This window comes from Astatotilapia calliptera, chromosome 3, assembly GCF_900246225.1.
Source record: "Astatotilapia calliptera chromosome 3, fAstCal1.2, whole genome shotgun sequence".
Taxonomy (NCBI): domain Eukaryota; kingdom Metazoa; phylum Chordata; class Actinopteri; order Cichliformes; family Cichlidae; genus Astatotilapia; species Astatotilapia calliptera.
The window spans coordinates 20481128-20505321 of record NC_039304.1 but is presented as its reverse complement, the minus strand read 5'-3'; the positions used below and the strand labels follow the sequence as shown (position 1 = coordinate 20505321).

The window sequence follows — 24194 nt, the reverse complement described above, 5'->3', positions numbered from 1 at the left end:
AAACAGCAGTCTCCAAGCAGGTGGCCCAGTCTCTCTGCAGGGTCCGACGTCTGCTGGGCGCCTGCCCTTATGCTGATCTAGGAACATCATTAGATAATTGCACAGTAAGCACGCTATCAAAATCTCAAGGACCAAATGTTGCAGAGGTTTTAAGGCAGGGGCGTCCAAACTTTTTTCACTGGGGCCACATACATAAAAATATAGGGCCACTTACTAGAAATTAGGTATATAGCCTTAACTTTTGTGTATTAAAGTTAGAAAAATCACTTAAAAGTGATCAAATGTGTTATATTGTTGAATATAATTAAAAACTGCCTTCATCACATCTTTCCATGAATGGATCTTGATTGATTTATTCAGAAAAAGCTTTGGTGGCTCATTCTCAGAACAGCAGCCTCAGATTTCTTCTTAGACAGAAGATTTACAGCACAGAGAAAAAAAGGTTAAAGGGAAAATGGGACGGGTAAATTTCAAGCTTGTTATTTAAGTTATTAGGTTTAGAAATACGCCCATTAATGTTGGTTTGAAACCGTTATCAACATTAACAGACTGAACTGGACTTAACAACAGAAGTGCATATAATTAGTCTGAAGTGTGGGTCCTCCCTGCTGCTACGGAGTCGGGGTGGTCTGCCTCTCCCCACCGCAGGGAAAAGGGTAACACCACCTGGGTCTGGGTGCAGTTCCCCCCTCCAGGGGCAAGGGTACCTAGACCCGGTTTGTAGAGTACGCCACCTCTCTGGGGACATCTCAGGCCCTCCAAGGTTTGGAGGCCTATCTCCCCCCACCACCACTTCCCCTGCCAGTGGCGGACTCCCTCAGACATCGGTGCGTTGGTGGTTCTTTGTGTCTGGGGATGGGCGTCCAGGTACACACCGGCTCACTCCTTGGCGGCCGCTTATCGGGGCCTGGAGCCTGGGGCTCGCTCGGGCCACTTCGGAGGTGGGGTGCACCCGGCCTCTCGGCCTGGGGCTCGGTCACTCAGGCACAGCTGGCTGCCGGCGGAGCTCACGGGCGCGTCACTGCAACTCCCCCTGGCTTCTGCTCCGCGGCTGCTGAGTGACCCCTCATCTGGGACTCTCCTCAGCTCTTACTGGGACAGTGGCGCGGCTGCCCCTCTGTTGGTCTTCCTTGGTCTCTTGTGTTCTGGGGGCCTCTGGATGTCTGGAGTTTTGATCTCCTCCATACCTGCTTCATACCCTGGAGGACAGGGCTGTGGCCCCCCCACACTCCCTAGCAGATCATTACATGGAGAAACCTTTGGAATGCAAGCGCGCTGATCCACACAGGTATGCACACAGGTGTACACACGAGTATTCATAGACGCGGACTACAGCTTTCTTGGCTGCTGCCTCAAAGCACATTGTGCGCTGTCTATCTTGCGTGCTGCACAATATCGTTTATTATTTAGTATCTACTGATATCTACTGCTAGCTAGTTTATTGTGATGGTGCTGTTTTTTTATTATGTTGCTCTTTGCTGTTTGCTTTCTCTTCTGTTTTTTTTCTCCATACAGGTGACCCAGGTGCTTTGTTTTTTTTTTGTTTTTTTTGTTTTTTTTTCTTTCTTCCCCCCCTTCTCACCGTCTCTTCTCCCCTTTGGTTTTCTTTCTCTCCCTCTCTTTCTTTCATTCTTTCTCCCTGTCCTATCCCCCAGTCATGTCTGTCCTGTTTGTAGCAACCGAAAATAAAATAAATTCATAATTATAATAAAGGTCAATCAAATGGACCAATATGGCAAGGCCATGATGATCCACTTGGTAAAATAAATCCGCTTGGCATCTTTCTTGGCCTTAAGACAACAATTCTGATGGCTAAAGATCCAAACGGGACACAAAAAAAAAAAAAAAAAAAAAAAAAAAGGAGTGCATATAATTTTAGTAAATTATTCTGGTTAGTATCAGCTGTGCTGGGTATGTAAATCGGGACTAAAGTGCTCGTGCTCTCGTCCACTCCCCGCAAAACAATTAGCAGCTGTGCGGTGTCTGTGGCATCGGTGCTCTCATCGCATGCGATGGAGTAAAAATCAAAAGCACAGCTTTATCAGACAGTTGCAGTTTAATGTTGGCTGACGAGTCTTCAATGCGGTGCACAACTGTTTCTGGACATGCTGACGTTGCTGAAGTCCTGCACTTTTTCGGTGACTCTGAAAAAGGCTTGCCATATCTTGCGATGAGTTGGGCGACCTCATAGCTGGCTATTGTAGCCTTTTCCTTGACCTTTTGAGCACAAAAAAAAAAATACTGTTACTGTCCCTGCAGGAGAGCTACCCTTTGCTTTAATTTTTGCTCTTGCTCAGCACCAGTGTAGGATGCATAGGCCTGATGTTTGGTTTCATAATGACACCGTACATTATACTCTTTCATAACTGCCACACTTCCCCTTGAATTCTTTGAAGAAATATTCACTCTCCCACCATGTCTGAAATTTTCTGCACTCACTTTCTACCTTTCGCTTCTTTGGTTCTGCCATGTTTAGTAACTTGGGGTAAATTTCTTCTGTGACTGTCCTTTTTGGTGGAGCAACTGCCTTGATCAACAGCAGCTCCCCCTGGTGTTAAAACTAAGAAGTGCAATACACTCAAGCAAAAGTTGAAGTGCGGGCCATATGCTATTCTATTTATAAAATTACTTGCGGGCCAATTAAAAATGGATGCAGTTGGCCCGCGGGCCGTAGTTTGGACACCCCTGTTTTAAGGAGTAGATTTGCCAGATCATAATCAACGTGGCCACCAGGGGGGCATCAGTTAGGATGCAAATCAATTATTGAAATAAAGTGCAAATAACACTTCTGCTCTTGTTTCTAAGTAGAGTGATGTGGTTCTCCTACAAGGAATAAATGACATAATGAACAGATTGCTGTCTGCTGCACAAGCATGCATTGTAACATATAATTAGACATGAACTTATCTCTCTACTGCTGATTTCTTGAACATAATACAAAGAAATAAATTCTTTATGGTATATAGTCCTTCCTTGCGATATATTTACACAGTACACCAACATTAAAAGTATTACCTATGCAGGTCATATACCCTTGAAGTTCAAACAACAAAAAAGTCCATATTTTTGCAGTCAGACTTGACTTGTTTTAGCAGTACAAAATGCAATATATAAAATAACACCGGTTGCACGGTGGTTAGCACTGTTGCTTAACAGCAAGAAGGGCCTGGGTTCCATTCCACTATCAGGCCAGGGGCTTTCTGTGGGGAGTTTGCATGTTCTCCCTGTGCTTGCATGGGTACTCTGGCGTCCTCCAACAGTCCAACAGATAGGTTAATTGGAAACTCTAAATTGCTTAAAGGTGTGAATGCTAGTCTATCTCTATGTGACAGACTGACGATCTTTTCAGGGTGCACCCTGCCTCTTGCCCTAAGACAGCTAGTAAAGGCCTCAGCGCCCCCAACGACCCTGAAAAGGACAACCGTAAGTGAATGGATAGAACACAATCAAAACTGTTGTACAGTGCTGTAGTGAGTGGATCATCAAAGAGCAGCAGAGTCAGAAGACTTGACAAAGAAACAAAAGATTTTATTTATTTAAAACCAACAAAAAAATGAAGAAATACAGAGGAAGCCCACATGTCCCACTTTCACAATTTTTAACATTTGTGGATCTACCTGAAGCTGGCAGCGTAAAATTTGTCTCAAAATCCAACATGGGCATATAACGTGATCTGTGTGTATCAGGAGATTTAAGGATTTGTTACCTGGAGAGGATGTTATCTGTAGTTTTTGTTTTTGAACAAGAAAATTATCTGATTCATGAAGCTGAAGCTGTATTATGTATAAATTACCAGTAAAAAAAAACAGTATTTACTCAGAGTTGGATGTACGCATTTATAAAATAGTTTTGTGTAGTGATGCCCAGATGAAGCCTCATGAAGCCTTGAAGGTCCAGCATATTCCACATAATAGTTGTCATTTTCTTCACAGTTTCATAGTTGTTCGTAACCTGTAGTCAGTTTAGCTGTAGTCTTCTGTTTTTCTCCTTAGTGTTCTTGTTGTTTGCCTTCATTCAGCCCTAATAAAGGATCGCTTTGATTTGCAAACCAGCTGCGTCTCCTGCAGTGTCTGCTCTTGGGTTCATTTAAAAAATACATAGCACACCCCACCGTGACAATGGATGTCTTGACACACCCTCCAAAAGCCTCAGCACAGTGTCCACCAGCTACTGATCATTTTAAACTTATCGAAACAGGACATACTGCTAAAAAAAACAAAAAAACAAAACATGTATGAAAACATCCAGACGAATCCACAAACAGGAAACCAGCAAAGAAGACCTGTCAAACACATGATCAGATATAAATCATAAAAATCCTCTTGCTCTTCATAGTTTGTGCTGAAGTATCACTGACTTTTTTTTTTTTAAACTAGAGTATCATAGCTGCAGACTCTGTGTGTTTAACACCCAAATATGGGCACACATTTTTATTGGCACTACATTAATAAATTATCAGTTCCAGAGAGAACTGCCTGGTTATCTTCTCAGGAACAAAAACAACTTAAAAGTAATCATTTCAAAACAGCTGCAGTCAAACTGAACTGACTCCACCCCTTTAGTGTTCGGTGGAAGCACTGCATGAAAATATCTGCCTGAAAATTTACCACAAAAGTGCGTTAGAGGGAGTAAACAAGCAAAGAAGGAGCAAAATTCAAAATTTTATCAAACTGCAGAAAGAAACAAAAACTTTATTGAAGACTCAATAATATTCAAATACTGAAGAAGAACCTTCTGCTGAAAACATCAACATGGATCCACAAACTATCCTCTGTGACATGTGTGCAGAGGACAGGAAACCAGCAAAGAAGACGTGCATAAAGTGTGAGATCTCCATGTGTTTCCAGCACCTCCAGGCCCACCTGACCACACCTGTGTTACTGCAGACTCATCCTCTGACTGAACCCATGGATTTATGTGGGAACACCAAATGTTCTCAGCACGGCAAGCTCCTGGAGTACTACTGCTTGGACGACATGACCTGTGTGTGTGTTTCCTGCGCCATTGAGGACCAGCACCGCCTACACAATATGAAGACCTTCTCCACAGCCCACAAAGAGCTCCTGGAGAAGCTGAAAGCTGAGCAGCTGATCTTACAGGAGAAAACAGACGGTGAGAATGTGAGTCTGGAAAAGTGGGAGCAGAGTGAAAGAGAGAAGCTGGGTCGCTGCAGTGTGCGTCTGATTGAGGCTGTGACTAAGCTGCGTGACATCTCTCTGACCAGCGTCCAGAGCTCAGTCTCTGCTCGTATGGTGTCCCTGAAAACCAGCAAGAGCAGCCTGGAAGCAGCACAGAAGGAGAAGGACACCTTCAGATTCCTGCAGATGTATTCTCAGGTGCATCAGGATGTGGAGAAGGCCAAAGCTGTGGATCTGAGTAAAGGGCTGGAGCCGGGCAGCCATCGGGACAAACTGGTTGAGGAGATGAGACAGAATGGGGAGAAGATGGTGAAGCAAGCGTCTCAGTTCTGGGGATCATTGCTGACTCTGGTTGACCCTGAACATCACCAGGAGCTTGTTCCCACTGGTTCAGACCTGATCTTTGAGCCACAGTCTCTGGGTCCTGGCATGTCGCTGTCCAAAGACAACAGGAAGGTTTTCCACAGTCAGTGGATGAAATTTTGTTCTTCTAACTTGTTCCTCATTAAGGGTACAGTTCTTGTTTCTGACTTTAAGAGATGGGTGATCAGCATTTCCAAAGACTGTGACTGGACCATCGGTTTATGTGACGACACTTATGCAACCAATATGAAGGATGGAAATGTCTATGGCCTACGCTGCCAAGGTAACCAGCTCTTCTCTCTCACAACAGAGTCTAGTTTGGTTATGATTCAAAGTGAACATTCAATGTTTTTTGGGATGCCGAAAATTGAAACGCGCCAACAGCATTATAAGGTTTCCCAACAAGTGATCAACACTCCAGGTGGAAATGTGGAACCACAGATGACCAGACCACAAATAGTGGAAGTTGTGTGGAGCTTTCCAAACTCATTATCATTCTTCAGCAAGATCGGGCAGCACCAGAGAATAAACTTACTCACAGTAACAATCAGCTCTACCAGCTCAGACCTCAAGCCTTTTGTTTGTCTCCAGGGTTTAGAAAAGGAAGCGACAAATGAGTTCACCTTCAGTTCAAGTTTAATAGGACATCTCTATTTGGAGAAGTTCCACAACAATATCAGAATCAGTCGAAATGCTCATGTAGGAAGTTTAAATCTGGTCATGGATTGTATTATGGAACATCTTTAGGCTCCAAGTCTTCCCAGTCAATCTGCTCTTGTGGAAAGATTATTGGTTCCCCACCAATCACAGCGGTGCTTTGTGAACTTCTGTAAATAACACCCATGCTGTTGTCCAAAACCCACATTCTGGATCATAGTTCCAGCTACTCCCACCAGTCTGTTTGTTCCTGTGGAAAAGCTCTTAGTGATGACAGAGATGGTTTGTAAACTTTGCTAATTGTAGATCTATTCATTATTTTATTTTTCCTTTCAGCAGACGAATGTAAGTGTAACTGACAGATAAATTCAGTATGATGCTTTTTTGTGATTAAATTGTTACATTTTGACCGAACAAAATTCAAATGAAATATGAAATGTATATTTTCTTGCATGTTTTTCCAGTTTTAATAATTTCTAACTTTTGCATTTGGTTTGGTAATGGGGTTTGGGATGCAGAAAATTTTCATTGTAATTATTTCCCCTCCCTGGTGCTGTCTTGCTACTCTTATCATAATATTTTCTACCCTCCTCATGGTAATTGTTCCTGTGGAAAATGATTGATGGTGAAAACATCACAAAGACGGTTTGTAAACTTTGGTAGTTCGAACTCTGCTGATGTTTTTTTCCACTCACCAAATATTTATTAATGTATCCGATTTAGTTTCTGTCACAGGAATGTACATCATATGTCATACATCACATCATATTCATTAAATGAACCTCTTTTTGGTTAATTATATATGTTTAGCTTTGGTATTTGCTTCTAATGCACCAACTAATTATTTTCGTTTGAACCGTTTCTGCTTTATTTCACATGCAAGTTGAAGATGTTTGTGTCCATCTACTGGTGGTACTCTCACATTGTACATTGTACAGCCAGAGTTGATTTATACAATGTAAATGATCTGATATATAACAGAGTATATTTTAATATGTGGAATGCTTTTATTTTTCTGATTAACTCAAGCAAGAATCAGAATCAGAATCAGAATCAGAAAGGGTTTATTGCCAAATGTTGAGCAGGTTTACAACATTAGGAAATTGCTGCGGTGCTTCAGTGAACACTGCATTTTTAAGTTTTTTAATATCAAATTTTGTTTATTAAAGTTGCCAGTTTATTATATACATTTCTTTCTCTATTAAAAGTTGAACAAAGGATTTTGGGTCTTTTAGTTTTAACCAGTAAAAATTCAGTATTGAAAACTGAGTGTACACCACACTAGTTATATTTATTCATTTTTAATCACATACATTTGCAAGTCCTGTCTGTTATGACCAGAATATTATGATTTTTTTTTTGTCTTGTTTAGTGATTATGCTTATTTGCATCAAAATGATTATGCGGTCTTAGTTGTGCAAAAACATGGATACACGTGAACTGAGAAAATGTGAATTCAGGATAAACGCATGATAAGCTTTTGTGCTAAACTATCATCGCCTTATCGCTGCCTTAATTTCGACATTTGTTTTGCTTTTATCATAAGTCCATGTCTTTTCTACTTTATCACAAAAGTGTGTTTGCAAGTTAAACTTTGGTGGGTGTCTCTGTGTTGACACATCCATATTTATGCTGTGAAATTTGTCTGACTCCACCTGTTCAGTTTTTGTTTTAATGGTACAAAGTGCAATATGTGACAACATTAATCTAAACTGCAGTGCCACTGGGCATAATACAGACTGAGAGACGAGGTTGGGACATTCTACAGTAGATCAAACTGGAGTGAAACAAAGAGCAGCAAGGACTTCTCTCAGGAGGACTGAATAATATTCAACAAATCTGATCAGGACATTCTGATTTTTTAAAGTCTGAAAACATTTAGATGGATCCACAAACTATCCTCTGTGACATGTGTGCGGAGCACAGCAAACCTCTTTATTAATCTTTTATTACTTTAATCATAAGAACTATTCCATGCTTCACTGAGGGGGTTCATGAACTTTGCCAATCCTAACTCTCCAGATCCTTTTGGTTGTCTGTGTAACTGAATGAGAATAAAGGTAATTGAATAAGTGTCTGTCAGATTAATGCATTTTGATGCATCTTTATGGATTAACTATATATATATATATATATATATATATATATATATATATTAAATACAGTCCAGCCTGAGGTTTATGACTTTTGATCGAAGTGTTTAAAAGACTGATCGTAGTTTGGATCATTCTAGAATCTCAAGATGGACCAAATATAAAACTGACCAAACAAGCAAAATCTTTTGATGCCATGATTTTTATTTAGAGGCACTTTTCCTACTTCATGTACACCCCACATCTTATTGATAATTTCCAGTTTATCTAAAGCCAAACTCATATTGTGAGTTATAGACAAACACAGAACATCATGATACTCAAATAAAAGTTTGTATTATACAAAGTGGGCAATCCATTTCCAAAGAATTGATTACTTAAATCTGACTTGACCACAGGAACCGCCCCCTGCTGGCCGTTAAAAAGAATGCAGGTTTTAAAGTAAGGCATTGTCTGGCACCTCTGTTTTTTTTACAAAAACTGTTCCCGACTCCACTGTTAGATTATATGCAGTGATATGTGTTGGCATGAACTGGTATTAATTCGTGGGAGCTGGAACTTTCCATTTAATGCCATTCTGAAGTTATGGAAAGACAAGCTCCTATAAACAAAGTCAAAAGGCTTTTACTCTGAAATGCAAAACGAGATTGATTTGAGATTGAGATGTTACCACTGTAGAGGTTGTGTATGGTTTGCATGAACTCCAATTACTTAGTGGAAACAGTAATTGTCCTGTTAACAGCATCCGCATTTAATTATTAAAAGTACCAAATAAACAATTATAATCACGATATTGACATGATAAAACAGTGGGGTTGTATACTGTCAATGTAGAGTGAAATGATCTCGTGGAAACAACAACTTTGCTTTTAATGGGATTCTGAAGTCAGTGAAAGAGTGTGTCATACATGGGCAATTTCAACGGGCCATTACTTTGAAAGGCAAAATCAAGGCGACTTGAAATTGACTTGATATCCCCGTGATAGTGTACACTGTCGATCTTGAGAGAAATTATCCCGTGAAAACAGTAATTTTCATTTTTACAACATTCTGAAATAATTGAAAGAGTACATCACATATGGGCAAATTCGAAGGGCCATTAATTTGAAAGGCAAAATCAGACGAATTTGAAATTTACATGGTTTTGCTGTCGGGTTGGATACTGTTGATCTAAAGTGGAATCATCCTGTGGAAAGAGCATATTTCATTTTAAGAGCATTTTGAAATCGTTAAAAGAATAAGTCATATATGGGCAATTTGAAAAGGCTTTTATTTTGGAAAGAAAAATCAGACTGACTTGATATTGATATGGTGTCACTGTAGTGTTGCATACTGTTGATCTAAAGTGGAATTACTCTGTGGAGACAGAAATTTTCGTTTTTAGAGCATTCTGAAATCCTTAAAAGAGTAGGTCGTATCTTGGCATTTTGAAAGGGCTTTTATTTTGGAAGGCAAAATCAGAATGCTTTGAAATTGACTTGGCAACATCGTGAGGTTGGATACTGTTGATCTAAAGTGGAATTACCCTGTGGAAACAGCAATTTTCATTTTTAGAGCATTCTGAAACCACTGAAAGTTAGGTCTTAAATGGGCAGATTCAACAGGCCATTAGTTTGGAAGGTAAAATCAGAATGACTTGAAATTGATATGGTAACATCACGAGATTGTATACTATTGAGCTAAGGTGAAATTATCCCGTGGAAACAGGATTTTTTCTATTTAGAGCATTTCGAAATCATTACAAAAGTAAGTCATATATGGGCAATTTCAATGGGCCATTACTTTGGAAAGTAAAATCAGACTGACTTGATATTGACATGGTATCACTGTGGGGCTTTATACTGTAAATACAAAGTGAAATTACCCTGTGGAAACAAGATTTTTTCTTTTTAGAGAATTTTGAAATTGTTAGAAGAGTACCGGTAAGTCAAATATGGGCAATTTCAAATTTCTGTGGTTGGATAGTGTTGACATAAAATGAAACAATTCTTTGGAAATATGACTTTTGCTCTTAAGAGCATTCTGAAGTCACTGAAAAAGTAGATAAAAAAAAATGAAAATTCACAGGGCTTTTACTTTGAAATCCAAAATAAGATGGCCTTGATATTGACAGGACGCTATTAGGGTACAATGTTGAGTCATGTAGATCTAACATTAGAGTTTGTAAACAAGCCTAAATTATATGTTATTATGTTCTTAACATATCTGTTAATTCACTCGAAGTTGGCTTTTATTTTGAAATCCGGTTTCCACATCCATTCCCGTAATACTTGGAATACACAGGGAACAGAAAACAAACTGGAGGCTGGCTTGACACAAGTAGTTAACGAAACATTTCTCGACACATCCTCCGAAGCTTCAGCATAGTGTCCCCCATCACTATTTTTACGTGTGTGCTTCGTATTTTTGAGTGGATTGGAGCACCCAGATGCAAACAAAAATCGATCCATGCATTTGTAAATCTTAGTTCACCTTTTTGGATCATATCATGCGCATGTGTAGCCCTTTTTTATGCAAATTTCCCTCCATACTCGTTGGCACCTCCTACATTAAGTAGGAGTTTCATGAGAAATGAAACCTAAGTTAAACCATTATAAAAACAGCTGCAGTCACGCTGGTCTGACCCCACCCCTTCAGTGTGAATCAGAGAGTCAACAGACACTCTTCGTAAAGTGCGTTAGAGACAGGAGCAAAATTCGAGGACTTGAAAGACTTGAACTTGAACAAGGAATCATTTTTAACTTATCTAAACGGGACATCCTGCTTTAAAAACATGTCTGAAAACATCAAGATGGATTTACAAACTGTTCTCTGTGACATGTGTACAGAGGACAGGAAACCAGCAAAGAAGACGTGCATGAAGTGTGAGATCTCCATGTGTGTCCAGCACCTCCAGGCCCACCTGACCACACCTGTGTTACTGCAGACTCATCCTCTGACTGAACCCATGGCTTTATGTGGGAACACCAAATGTTCTCAGCACGGCAAGCTCCTGGAGTACTACTGCTTGGACGACATGACCTGTGTGTGTGTTTCCTGCGCCATTGAGGACCAGCACCGCCTACACAATATGAAGACCTTCTCCACAGCCCACAAAGAGCTCCTGGAGAAGCTGAAAGCTGAGCAGCTGATCTTACAGGAGAAAACAGACGATGAGAATGTGAGTCTGGAAAAGTGGGAGCAGAGTGAAAGAGAGAAGCTGGGTCGCTGCAGTGTGCGTCTGATTGAGGCTGTGACTAAGCTGCGTGACATCTCTCTGACCAGCGTCCAGAGCTCAGTCTCTGCTCGTATGGTGTCCCTGAAAACCAGCAAGAGCAGCCTGGAAGCAGCACAGAAGGAGAAGGACACCTTCAGTTTCCTGCAGATGTATTCTCAGGTGCAGCAGGATGTGGAGAAGGCCAAAGCTGTGGATCTGAGTAAAGGGCTGGAGCCGGGCAGCCATCGGGACAAACTGGTTGAGGAGATGAGACAGAATGGGGAGAAGATGGTGAAGCAAGCATCTCAGCTCTGGGGATCATTGCTGACTCTGGTTGATCCTGAACATCACCAGGAGCTTGTTCCCACTGGTTCAGACACGATCTTTGAGCCACAGTCTCTGGGTCCTGGCATGTCGCTGTCCACTGACAACAGGAAGGTTTTCCACAGTCAGTGGATGAAATTTTGTTCTTCCTGCTTATTCTTAATTAAGAGTACACTTCCTGTTCCTGACTTTAAGAGATGGGTGATCAGCATTTCCAAAGACTGTGACTGGACCATTGGTGTATGTGACGACACTTACGCAACCAGTATGAAGGATGGAAATGTCTATGGCCTACGCTGCCAAGGTAACCAGCTCTTCTCTCTCACAACAGAGTCTAGTTGGGTTATGAAAGAAACTCAACCTGTAATGGGGTTTGGGATGCCGAAAACTGAAACGCGCCAACAGCATTATAAGGTTTCCCAACAAGTGATCAACACTCCAGGTGGAAATGTGGAACCACAGATGACCAGACCACAAATAGTGGAAGTTGTGTGGAGCTTTCCAAACTCATTATCATTCTTCAGCAGGATCGGGCAGCACCAGAGAATAAACTTACTCACAGTAACAATCAGCTCTACCAGCTCAGACCTCAAGCCTTTTGTTTGTCTCCAGGGTTTAGAAAAGGAAGCGACAAATGTGTTGCTCACTACGGCAACTCGAAAGATGGTTAGACGAGTTCAGCAACAATACCAGAATCAGTGGAAATGCTCATGTAGGAAGATTTATGGTGAGTCTACTGATGGATACCATTATGGAGGCTCTTTTTATCCCATGCATTCCAAATCAACCTGCTCTTGTGGAAATATTATTGGTGTGGCACGAATAACAGCGGTGCTTTGTGAACTTCTGTAACTAATGCCCATGCTGTTGTCCAAAACCCACATCACCACATTTCTTATTAACCATGTAAGTTTTAGTTCCTCTTAAAATGCTGATTATCTGTAAATGAACATGTGGTGCTGGCTGTGCAAAAGTCTCTCTACTGCTAAAACTTGCAAAAATAGTCTAGAGTAGGGTTTTTCATCATAATTGGTGCAAATTCAACACTCTTGTGCTAAATTATGGCTGGTGTGTTGCTGCTTAAATATAATTGACAGCTTACTCTGTATTTGTGACATTGCGAATGTTTCTTGTTAATTAAACCAAACTGCAAACATTACAAGGGAGCTTCAGTCAAACTTGTCTGACCAATCTTTCAGTGTGTAGTTTAGCAGTGGTGAGATATTTTCCAGAGAACTGAAACTGTTGTGGAGTGCTCCTGAGCAGGCTGAAGACTTTCACCAGAAACAGGCAAAAAAAAAAAAAATGGAAAACTCAAGGATTCATCAGATTTCAAGCCATCCTCAGTTTCATTAAAAGAGAGCATCAAGGACTGCATTCATGGAGGCATTCCTGCTGGGAAAACATGTCTAACAGCAGCATACACAAACAAAAACGAGAAGAACAGAGCCACAAACTGTTCTCTGTGACAGGCGTGGAGAGGATAAAAGGAAACCAACAAAGAAGACATGCAGCCTCATCCTCTGGAACTATCTTATATCCCCGTGTTTGTTGTGTTTACCATTAGTTCCAGAAGCAGTTTAAGATACAGAGTGATATAAGTGGCACAGATCTTTAGTTTCATGTGTACACACTGTAAATGATCTAATCAATAATAAAATCATTTCAGTTGACTGGATGAAATGTGCTGTGGAATTTTGGAAATAAAGTCTGCAACACGCAAAGAGCTATGATCAAGCTATATATTACTGCACAGGAGAGCCAACACACACATCAAACATCACAGTTCACAGTCATGCCAGCTCTGCCCTTGGGATGTCTCAGCTCCTCTTTAATACCCCTCCACACACAACTCTCTGTATCTTTTAGTTACAACAGGTTTCTGTCCCACGGGCTGCGGCTGGGCAGAGAGCAACTCCCACCATGTTTTCCCAGGAAGCTCCTGGCGCTGGCCCCGAGTTTCATCCTTCTGAGCATACAAAGGTTATACCTAAACACACAAATCTAAATGTGAGGATAAACTAGAACTCACATTTGTTATGGAAACATAACAAATGTGAGTTTTTGAAATATAAAAGCTGCCTTTTTTCAAACTTGAGGTTTTTTATTTAAATGCTGTCATTCTGTTCTGCGATGTGTTGTCTTATCCAGCCTTCCATTTTAAAGTGTTTGTCTCCATCAACTGGTATTGAATGTGTTACTGCTTCACAGCTGGGGTAGTTGACATGTTTTTGTATCAAAGTAACCTTTCAGCATGCTTCAAGATCACCCCTGAACATCCTCTGGGCCCTGCTTACAGGCTTTATCAATGCAGGCACTTTGTCTAATCATGTGTCTTCCATACTGGATCATGTGCATTTATCCCTGTGCAGGTTTGATGGGAGGAGGCAAAGATACTGATGTAAGTAAACAGAAATATTTAGCTTCATGTGTACACACTGTAGATGATCTAATCAATAATAAAGTCACTGGAGTTTGAAGCTGTGGAAGGTTTTTATTGACTGGATGAAATGTAACGTGACTTATGAAATATAAAAACTGCCTTTTTTTAATCTTCACTCAAATATGACAAAGAAAAAATAACAGTTTACATAAGAACAATTTGAAATGAACTGTGTGAAACTAAATACTGTTAAATACTCACACTGAAGGACTTCTGAAGCTAACATGAAGGAATCAGTTTATTTAAAGACTACAATCATTACAGTAAATCCACTTGAAGCTCTCGTTTGTAAAAGGAAACACAAACTAACTTTGGTATTGATCAGGAGCAGCTGAACCAGGTAAGACAAAAGTACAAATAGATTCAATAACATCTGTACTGTAAGTTCAGCACTACATTACTACATGCTGTCTGTGCTCCCAGATTGTACTCATTGCACTAACAGATCATTTATAGAAAGTATAACTCATTAAAGTGCAAAACTTTAGCAAAGGAATGACAGGTTTTCTAAAAAACAAGTCGATGTTATAATTTTGTTACAGCAATTACAGAAACATTTAGGATGTATAAATAATTTAAGACATTTACTATAATTTTATATGTCAGTGACAAAGGCTTTTAGGAATTTGCACTGGAATGATGAGAGAGCAGGCCTGCAGAGGTAGCCTGCATCTTACTACCTGGAAACACACTCAGACCTGGAATATTCAGAGTGTGAGGAGACCCAGAGTCTGTGTGCTGGAAAATACTTCTGTTATAGAGAGTGGAACTTACACAGCTAGAGCTGCGCTGAACGTTAACATCATACTACCTGAACGAGTATCAAAATATGTTTTTAAGTAATAAAACGTCTGCTCGCTTCAGTTTACACCGGACTAACAGACAAATGGCATGTGGGAGTCAAACCGGCGCTGCTTCTTTCTTTGCAAAGCCGGACGTTCAGCTGTCGTTCCCGAAGACGGTGTTGAGCTGCTGGGTGACTCTGATGAAGGTCGTCCTGCGGCTCAGCTCCTTCAGCTTGGCTGCACCGACATACGTGCAGGTGGAGCGGACCCCTCCCAGGATGTCTCGTATGGTGTCACCCACCGGACCTTTGTAGAGAACTTCCACGGTCTTCCCCTCCGACGCTCTGGAGGCAAAGAAAATGAATGAATGACATCTCACCTAAATAACCTTCCTCTAACAGCCAAGCACCTGACGCCAACCTGTAATCAGCCACGCCTCCCGCATGTTTCTTCATCGCCGTGTCGGAGCTCATGCCGTAAAACAGTTTGTACTTCTTGCCGTTTTTTTCGATGATCTCGCCGCTGCTCTCCGAGTGGCCGGCCAGCATACCACCGAGCATCACAAAGTCTGCTCCAGCACCTGAGAGCCAAACAAACAAACTCCGTTTTCACGCTAGTTATACTTTCTAAGACTGGAGTTCAAGTTCTCTTTGAAAACACAGCAACTCACCAAAAGCCTTGGAGACATCTCCCGGGCAAGTGCACCCCCCGTCCTGTGTGAAAGCAAACAAGGCGTTACGAGCGTGACTTTATCATGGCTGCACAACTCTAACAAATAACACTGACCTGGGAATTACAGTCAGTAGTTTCATCAGGCTACGGCCGATGAGTAATAAACTAAAGATAAATCAATGTCAGTTTCTGTCTCACAGGTCTCGGCTTAAAGGAAGAGTCCAGAACATTTTGTGTTGTTAGATGACAAGAATGAGTCTAAACTCTGTCCAGGAACAGTGGAAAACACACACAGTACATAAAAGATAGATGTAATAATAACAACAATAAAATGATCATCAGGGTAAACAGACTAAGAACATGTTATAATGAAGAGCATGCAAGTCTGAACTGATGGGCTTTGAAATGAGATTTAAAATAGAAAGTGAGTTTATGGTCAGATCTGGATATCAGCTGATATTATCTATTTGGCTCAAAAAAGGAAAGGAGAGGCGGGACAAACACTCTTGAACCATGCAGATGTGCACCAGAGGGGATTCTGGTTGGCAACACAAAAGGAACAACCAGCTGATCCAAGCAATCGGGGAAAGTGTAAAAGAGTAAATAAATAACTCCACGAAATAAATGTTAGGAAAGTTTGTTTAACTTGTATATCTGATTTTTAAATGACCGACCAGTAGCATCAGTCATAATATTGGTGGGGCTTGTTTTGCGCACTTCCTTTTCGAAACCTCGAACTGAGCCCTTATTTTGTTTTTGTTAAGCCACATGTCGCTGCAACAGTCACTTATTAACCACAGGAAAACCACCCTGGGTGGAGGACACCCCGCTTTACCTTCTATTTTACCCTAAATATAAATATACCCAAAATCTATTAAAATTTATATATTTTGCAATAAATAAGACTTTAAGCAACGACTAAGACCTTAAACACTTTAGAGGAGTGTTTACTGAGATCTCAGATGAAAAAACTCAAAAAAGGAGCAGTTTCTTATCGATGTATTAAATCTGACTCGACCACAGGAACCGCCCCCTGCTGGCCATTAAAAAGAATGCAGGTTTTAAAGTGCATAACACAATGTACTGCCCATATTTTACATACAAGAAACAGCTAAAACTCAACCATGTGCACCTAGAAAGCTCACAAATTAATGGTATATGTTATTGATTCAAAGGGATTTAAAAAAATAAAAAATAGAACTTGTGGTTTGAGACACACTTCTATTTCTATTCCTTGGACCACTTCCTGTGTGCTTCCTTTTAACACAGGAAACATGCCATCTTCAAACTCTTCTCATCGCGACTGCACTCACTGAGATGATGTGGCCACCCAGGCCGTGGGCTGCATCTGCACACTCAATGACGGCGCTCAGCTGAGGATAGCCAACCCCTGTCTTCTTGCGGGTGGTGCACACAGAGCCTGAAGAGGAAGGAGGAGAGAAACAGGAAACAGCAGTTTTAAGCACTGTTGAGTCTTTATGTGGCAAATGAACGTTGACTGCATGGTGGCAAATATGAATAACTATTAGCAGAGAAAAAGGAACGTAAACAAGGTGGGTAATTTTATATAAATATAGAAAATGTTCTTATAATTTAAATATGCCTGTGCAGAAAATAGGCAAGATAACCTCACGGCGAGTGAGCTAAGATCAACTGCAGAGTGCCTTAAGGCTCACCTGGTCCGATGCCTACTTTGATGATGTCGGCGCCGGCGAGGATCAGCTCTTCCACCATCTCTCCTGTTACTACGTTCCCTGCCTGAGCAAAAATAAAAATCAGCACGTATCCGAGAAATGTCGTTTTCCTCGGGCATTTAAAAGGATTCACAATCAGGAACTGACCATTATCGTGTGCGAGGGGAACTTCTCCCTGACGTCTCTGACGAAGTGGACAAAGTGCTCTGAATAACCGTTTGCCACATCCACGCAGATGTACTTCAGCTGCGGCACCGCCTCCACCACGGCCGAAATCTTCTCAAAGTCACCGTCACCGGTCCCCGTGCTGACTGCCACACTCTAAGAGACGAACACAGAAGAGTGAGACTCGTCTTACAGCTAACACGCCATTAATAACCTCGTCAGAATCACTGGTTCAAACAGCAGTGAGTACCTCCAGACATTCTGGATGCTTTTCTGCAAACTCCAACCAGTCATCCACCGTGTAATGTTTGTGGACTGTAGTGAACAGAGTAAACTGGAGGAAGACACAAAGAACAAAATTCGGTCATCCATGCAGACATACAGCAGTGCAGGAACACAGCCTATCGTACTGTGCACAAGTCTTGAGCCACCAGAGTTTCTTTATATTTTGGTAGAAAAATGGGAAATAGGTGAAGTGATTTATCGGTGCAAAAATGCATGAACATACAAAATATAAGGCAAAAAAAGAATTTGCACAATTCTAACGAGTTTGAGAGTCAATATTTGGTGTGAACATCTTTATTCTTCAACACAACCTGAACTCTCTGAGGCAGATTTCTTGTGATTTCTTCAAGTAGTCTTCAGGAATAGCTCTCCAGGCTTCTTGAAGGACATTTAAAGCTCTTCTTTGGATGTTTCTGCCTTTTGTTCTGTTCTCTGTCAAGATGATCCCACGCTGCTTCAATAGCATTGAAGTCTGGACTCTGAGGAGGCCAATCCATGGCTGATAGTGATCCACTGTGTTTTTTATATTCGCGTATATTTAACTTCATTGGCAGTGTGTTTGAAACCACTGTCATGCTGAATAATGAAGCTGCTACCATTCAGTCACTTTCCAGATGGCATTGCATGGTAAATAAATGGTAAATGGCCTGTATTTATATAGCGCTTTTCTAGTCCCTAAGGACCCCAAAGCGCTTTACATATCCAGTCATCCACCCATTCACACACACATTCACACACTGGTGATGGCAAGCTACATTGTAGCCACAGCCACCCTGGGGCGCACTGACAGAGGCGAGGCTGCCGGACACTGGCGCCACCGGGCCCTCTGACCACCACCAGTAGGCAACGGGTGAAGTGTCTTGCCCAAGGACACAACGACCGAGACTGGTTTATTTTGAGATGTACAGAAAAGTGGTGTCACTGCTGTTGGGATTAAATAATTTGCTTTTTATTAATAATGAATAATGAGTGTTATAAAGTTATACAGAGTAGTATTAAGTGGACACAGCCCTGAAAAATAAAGGCATGAGACCGTGTGTCCTTGGGGAGTAGAAAGCTGCAGACTCTCGCTCACACTTGCCTGGGAAAATGTAGATAAGAGGGAACCATCTCTAGTGGAAAGTTACAGGGACACTGTTGTTTAGACTAGAATGAGAGAACTTCTGTAATAAAACTGTTGGGGGCGCACCACTATTTTGAGATCCGCGGCAACGTGTCATGCAGGGCGCATCTCCCTTCTAGAAGTAATGTGAAAGAGAAATAAAGTGTTAAATGGTCTACTGAGCAGTGTTTTGTCTTCCATCGGATGCCTCTGAGGAATCAAAAGAACTGGTGAATTGTTGATATTTACACTGCTCATGCCATCTGATGGCCATTAGGGGCAGTATTAATGAATGACACACACACACACACACACACACACACACACACACACACACACACACACACACACACACACACACACACACACACACACAAAAAAGTGTGTGTTTGTGATGTGGTCGTCATCTTTTTGTGGCTGAGAAGGTTAATAGAATTGTAAGATAATACAAAGAAACACACAGTTGTTTGGATTATCATTCTATTGATATAGAAATATTCCACATGTAAGCCACCAATATTTAAACTAAGGCATCAGACTCCTCCTGTTTTTAACCCCCCGTTCAGCAGGGACAGGTAAGAGAATCAGTGCCCATCCTCAGGTGTGTAATGTAGGGATTACTGGCACTCACATTACTCATGGCTTAGATAAATTTAGGTTCACCTACTTCTGTTTGGACTACTTTAATCACTCCCTACTGCTGCCAGCAGTACTTCTCATTGAAATAATACATAACAGCAAACATTTCTGCACCTGGTGCAAAGCCACAGCCATCTCAAAGGTCCCCACAGTGTCCATGTTAGCAGCGATGATGGGGATCCCTCTGTAGCTGCCCTTAGAGTTCCTGAAGGTAAAGCTCCTCATCAGGTCAACCTGTGGTAGATGGGGAGGCCAAAAAAAAATTACTTAAGAATTAATTTATGCAACCAGCTGGCAAAACATTTATTTTAGTTATTTGGAATTCCCATCAATGATTTGCGGTGACTCGCAGAGCCACACAAGACTGTATTTTGTGCCCCTTTTAAAGCACTGTCGCATGGCCTGTGGGCTCACTTTCCAAGAATAGCTAATGATTTAGCAAATGGAAACATCTGCATGTAGGTCAGTCTGCTTTCCTGTGGAAACTGCGCACAGCTGCATTACCCACCTCGCTCCTAGACTTCAGCGTACTCCGTTTTGGCCGGAGGAGCACATCCTTGAAGTCTAGCTTGATGTCATTCTCTATACGAGGCATTTCCGAAAAGAAGCAGCAGCAGCCGGTCTAACAGGGAAAAAGATGGAGCAGTGCGAATCTATGAAAGAGAGGAAAGTTCATGTTAAGGGGACACCCCTTACTTTGTCATTCATACAGCCATGTATATGAAAAACAAGTAACTGTAAGCAGGTACGCTCAAAGTTGACGTCAGGAGGGACCCTCAAAAAGCCAAGAATCCTTCAAGGACTGAAAAAGAGACTCGGGGAAAATCCGGGACTGCGTTACGAAAATGGACTAAGTCCTTCTGTAGCTAATGAGTCCTGCTTTTTTTAGCTCCGATGCCAAAATTCAAGGTTACACCACATAACGGGGTTAATAGCTGAAGTCACTCACAGACCGTTCATGTAAGCATGAGCTAATAACAATAAAATGAGTGAGTTATCTACCATTTTAATAATTTACCAAAACAAAGAAGTACTTACCGTTGGGAAAATAACAGATCTGGTCCGAACCTCACCGCTTCAGCTTCCGTCTCCACTGGCGGGAAACTTTATTGTGGCGGACACCCGCTGGCACCCGCCTTGTAGTTTTTAAGGGGTTCTGCTCGGAGGAGACGACGCACGTAAAAACTACTAACTCGACTTGCGCTTTACGTCATGTGGTACTGATGTCGTAAGGATTTTTAAGGTACTTGGGTGAGAAATTTGGGTTTGCTTTTCTTGTGACCTGGCTCCAGTTAACGTAAAGTCATTTAGGTTTGAATGTTGTGTTTGTTTGTTTGTTTGTTTTTGCGGAAAATAAAATATATAAACCGGAAATCCACGAAGCGGAACGGTTAACGTACAAACGAGAAGGGGGAAAGACACAGGAAGTATCCACTGATTTTCTGTGAAGAGGAGGAATATCGCGTATCTTCATCAAAATACCACATCGAAACCTAAAATTCCAGAACGTAGTTGGAGATATTTTACATTCCTTTAATATATACTCGCACCACTGATCCCACTTGACTGATATTTCTACGAAGAAGTCAACAAAGATGCTGATTAAAGTGAAGGTAAGGTCCGTCATACTGAACGATTTGAGACTCGTCTTGTTATTACTGACTCACTGCCTCTGCTGGATCCGTTGAAATCATTTGCTTAACAATGTTTTTATCACAGACACTCACTGGCAAGGAGATAGAGATTGACATAGAGCCCACAGATAAGGTACATGTTTATCTTTTTTTGATGTGCGCAGATAGTAAGTCGCTGTGTTTTTCAGTGCATTTAATTCATGTCCATCCAGGTGGAGCGGATTAAAGAAAGGGTGGAGGAGAAAGAGGGGATCCCTCCCCAACAGCAGAGGCTAATCTACAGTGGAAAACAGATGTAAGACCCGGATACAGTTTTTTTTATTAAAGAGTGAGGTTGGGGATGTATTTATTGGAAGCACCTGCACACAGTGTAGTTTATTACAGTAAATCTCTTAAAATAAATATCCCAGTGTAGCAAGTGCTCACTAGTGCACCACGTGTATCTGCCAGAAATCAGTTAGCCTTAGTTTAAAATGAAACTATACTTAAGATTTATATCTGTCACAGAAACAAATCTGCATTGACATGCTAATACTGATAGGAAGGGCAAGAGCAGAATGATCAACTTTACCTCAGGTTAATGTACCCAGGCGAATTATAAAATGTATTAAATTTATAGTTAAAATCAGTCAAATATATGCTAAAGGCCATTTCATGCCATTGTGCCAACGAGACTTAGATCAGCTGACTGGAGCAAGAAGGAAACATAGGACTCAAAAATCCATCTGCACATATAGGTTTTTATTTTATAAAGTGTAAATTTTACAAAATCCACTTTGCACCTATATACTGCATTTTAGGAACAACCACAGACACATTGCTGACCTCGTTTTAATTTGAAAACTGCAGGGTGGTGCTTGAATGTGGACGGGGTGAAACAATGACTCCCACATTTGCCACCATATTCAGCCTTATCAGGCACAAAAATGCAGCTAAATCATTACGAGTTAGATTCATAAACATAATTTTTTGCTGTTTGCAAAGCAGTCGAGTCTAAAGGGTCACTTTAGTTGTTAGCAGTGACTCTGTAAGGTTTATGGTGAGATAACTGCCTTTTACTCATCGTTGAATTTTAGTAACGTTTACAGCTTATTGTTGTTCTAAAGAAGGAAATCTCTTGTCTTAATTTTTGCTACCGCTTCTCTTCTGAAGCAGCATTTTTTATAATACAAAGAACTACAGATGTACGTCGACATTATCCTCAAAACGTTTAGGGAAAAGTTCCACATCTTTACCTGCTTAAACTGTTTTACGTATTAAAATAAATCATTTGTGTCAGATGGATTTTCATTAAAAAAAAAAAAAAAAAAAAAAAAAGAGTATTGAATGCATCGTCTCTTTCCTCAGGAATGATGAGAAAACAGCAGCAGACTATAAAATCCAGGGAGGCTCCGTTCTCCACCTGGTACTTGCTCTGAGAGGAGGATGCCTGCTCCACCATCGCACAACACTCTGTTCTACACCTGCGGTGTAGCCTTCACCGCTGCCTCAGCTGTTGCCCTGCCTGCACGAAGCAAGAACAGTGACGACTCCGAGCCAGCGGCTGCTGGATCACCAGGTGGTATTGTAGCCAAGACGGAGCCTTGGTCTAAAAAGTCTGATCGGGCTCTCTTTATTTCAGACATTTCCCTGCAACCAACAGTGTGTTGGCCACAAACGCTCCCTCCTTCCACACTGTAAATTTGCCACGGTGCGACACCCTTATGTAGTTGAAAAGTTTCTCAGAATTAAAGAAAATTTTGTCTTCAAGTCAACAAATCACTTATTTTATCTGAAGCAGACAGGCCCGAGGTTTTCGAGGCATGTAAAAAAGTTACTTTAGTTCCACTAATGATAACACTGATGACTGGACTGCGATGCTGCCTCCAAACTTTCTTTAATTGATTTTTTTTTTTTATGCTGTGTACATGTTTTGTTATTCTTATATGATGCAGATGTGCAGTAGCGTAGTTAGATTTGAGGAGGATGAATCGCTGCATATGTAAAAGGATAGTTCCACATTTAAGGAAAGCCACCGACTCATTCTTCATGGGAAACCGACGTACCTCTCGCATCTGATCACTCAACATGAAGTCACTATCATCAGCTGGTTAAATTGCTTGTTTGTGTAGCACGAATAAGCTCCTTTACCGGGCGTGTCCCGAGAAAGTCCTTTAAATTACGCTTATAGAAGGTTTAAATGCAAAAGCTCACATGCAACAGTCAGAAACACAAGCTGTAGAATAAGTACTTTATAAATCAAAACACAAAAGTTCAAAATGAGTAAAAAAATGTAGATAGACTGAGTAGTGCAAGGTGCAAACTGTGCTATAGTGATGAATGGAAAAATAACCCAGCAATAAGACCGGCTGCACTCTTTAGGTGACAGATTTCCTTTGTTAGCATCTCTAAATCTTTTATTAACATGTCACATGACACATGTCGGTTTAATATGTGCAAAAAACAAGTGTTTAAAACAGAAACTGTGTTTCAGTCTTCTTCTTAACCCACAGTGAAATGTCATTTCTAACTGTGAATTTTCCACTTGGATTATGTTCCTAAAAGAAGACCAAGCGAGTTAAATGGCGACACGATGTAGTGTTTGTAAGTGGGTTTCTTCTCCCAGTCTTTGTGCTGATCTACCTGCCTGCTGGATGTAACCCTAACAGATCCATAATTTGTTGGACAAAGAGAATTTTTGTAGTTTTGCTTCCGTTCTCCACCGCAGTGGCTTTTAAATCAAACAGACCAGATGTGATTGAAGTGCAGACCTGCAGCTTTCAAAGAGTTTAACAGAATTGCATAAACTGTTTAGGAATTAGAGCCATTTTTAGAGGCTCAGAAAGCACAAAATAAAATTGGGTTTTTATCAATACTTTGATGAAGTCAACCACTGAAGTCTGTAGCCCATGGACGTTACCATTACTGCAGCCAGCTTCAGTCGCTGCTTGTTTGTGGGTCTCTCTGTCATCAATTTTGTATTCAGCAGTTGAAAGCGTGCTCTGTTGGTTTGAGATCAGATGAC

At 41.1% G+C, this 24194-nt stretch overlaps 4 protein-coding genes across 5 annotated transcripts; 3 read left to right on the top strand and 1 right to left on the bottom strand.

The window, feature by feature from the left end:
• Positions 1-4595: 4595 nt before the first annotated feature.
• Positions 4596-7205, top strand: LOC113018887 (tripartite motif-containing protein 16-like). The gene has a single exon (XM_026162292.1). It carries the CDS (start codon positions 4752-4754, stop codon positions 6246-6248), a length of 1497 nt encoding a protein of 498 aa, XP_026018077.1. The 5' UTR covers positions 4596-4751; the 3' UTR covers positions 6249-7205.
• Positions 7206-10677: 3472 nt separating this feature from the next.
• On the top strand, positions 10678-13495 carry LOC113018883 (tripartite motif-containing protein 16-like). Its single transcript, XM_026162289.1, has one exon. The coding sequence runs from the start codon at positions 11025-11027 to the stop codon at positions 12621-12623; it is 1599 nt and encodes a 532-aa protein (XP_026018074.1). The 5' UTR covers positions 10678-11024; the 3' UTR covers positions 12624-13495.
• A 750-nt stretch (positions 13496-14245) lies between these two features.
• Positions 14246-20669, bottom strand: gmpr2 (guanosine monophosphate reductase 2). Of its 2 annotated transcripts, none has more exons than XM_026162300.1 (10): positions 20306-20532; positions 20065-20209; positions 19671-19790; positions 17781-17864; positions 17513-17686; positions 17348-17429; positions 16985-17091; positions 15670-15712; positions 15420-15579; positions 14246-15343 (listed from the first exon to the last, which is right to left on the bottom strand). In XM_026162300.1, the coding sequence occupies exons 2-10, from the start codon at positions 20149-20151 to the stop codon at positions 15154-15156; spliced, it is 1047 nt and encodes a 348-aa protein (XP_026018085.1). In that variant the 5' UTR covers positions 20152-20209; positions 20306-20532; the 3' UTR covers positions 14246-15153. The 2 variants fall into 2 exon arrangements, with proteins under 2 accessions (XP_026018085.1, XP_026018084.1); XM_026162299.1 differs by lacking the exon at positions 20306-20532 and adding an exon at positions 20595-20669 and having other exon boundaries at positions 14429-15343.
• A 279-nt stretch (positions 20670-20948) lies between these two features.
• LOC113018914 (NEDD8-like) lies at positions 20949-24044 on the top strand. Its single transcript, XM_026162335.1, has 4 exons — positions 20949-21169; positions 21276-21323; positions 21403-21485; positions 22538-24044. Exons 1-4 carry the CDS (start codon positions 21152-21154, stop codon positions 22662-22664), a joined length of 276 nt encoding a protein of 91 aa, XP_026018120.1. The 5' UTR covers positions 20949-21151; the 3' UTR covers positions 22665-24044.
• The last annotated feature ends 150 nt before the right edge of the window (positions 24045-24194 follow it).

What these genes read in the sequence shown, in the direction of transcription:
- gmpr2 (XM_026162299.1), bottom strand. Translation starts at nt 20,151, where the DNA reads ATGCCTCGTATAGAGAATGACATCAAGCTAGACTTCAAGGATGTGCTC. An exon ending in CGCTGAAGTCTAGGAGCGAG is followed by an intron (nt 19,791 to 20,064) that starts GTGGGTAATGCA and finishes CATCTACCACAG; the next exon opens with GTTGACCTGATGAGGAGCTT. An exon ending in GGAGGCGTGGCTGATTACAG is followed by an intron (nt 15,344 to 15,419) that starts GTTGGCGTCAGG and finishes CTTTGCCTCCAG; the next exon opens with AGCGTCGGAGGGGAAGACCG.
- LOC113018914 (XM_026162335.1), top strand. An exon ending in ACATAGAGCCCACAGATAAG is followed by an intron (nt 21,324 to 21,402) that starts GTACATGTTTAT and finishes ATGTCCATCCAG; the next exon opens with GTGGAGCGGATTAAAGAAAG. An exon ending in ATCTACAGTGGAAAACAGAT is followed by an intron (nt 21,486 to 22,537) that starts GTAAGACCCGGA and finishes CTCTTTCCTCAG; the next exon opens with GAATGATGAGAAAACAGCAG.
- LOC113018883 (XM_026162289.1), top strand. Translation starts at nt 11,025, where the DNA reads ATGTCTGAAAACATCAAGATGGATTTACAAACTGTTCTCTGTGACATG.
- LOC113018887 (XM_026162292.1), top strand. Translation starts at nt 4,752, where the DNA reads ATGGATCCACAAACTATCCTCTGTGACATGTGTGCAGAGGACAGGAAA.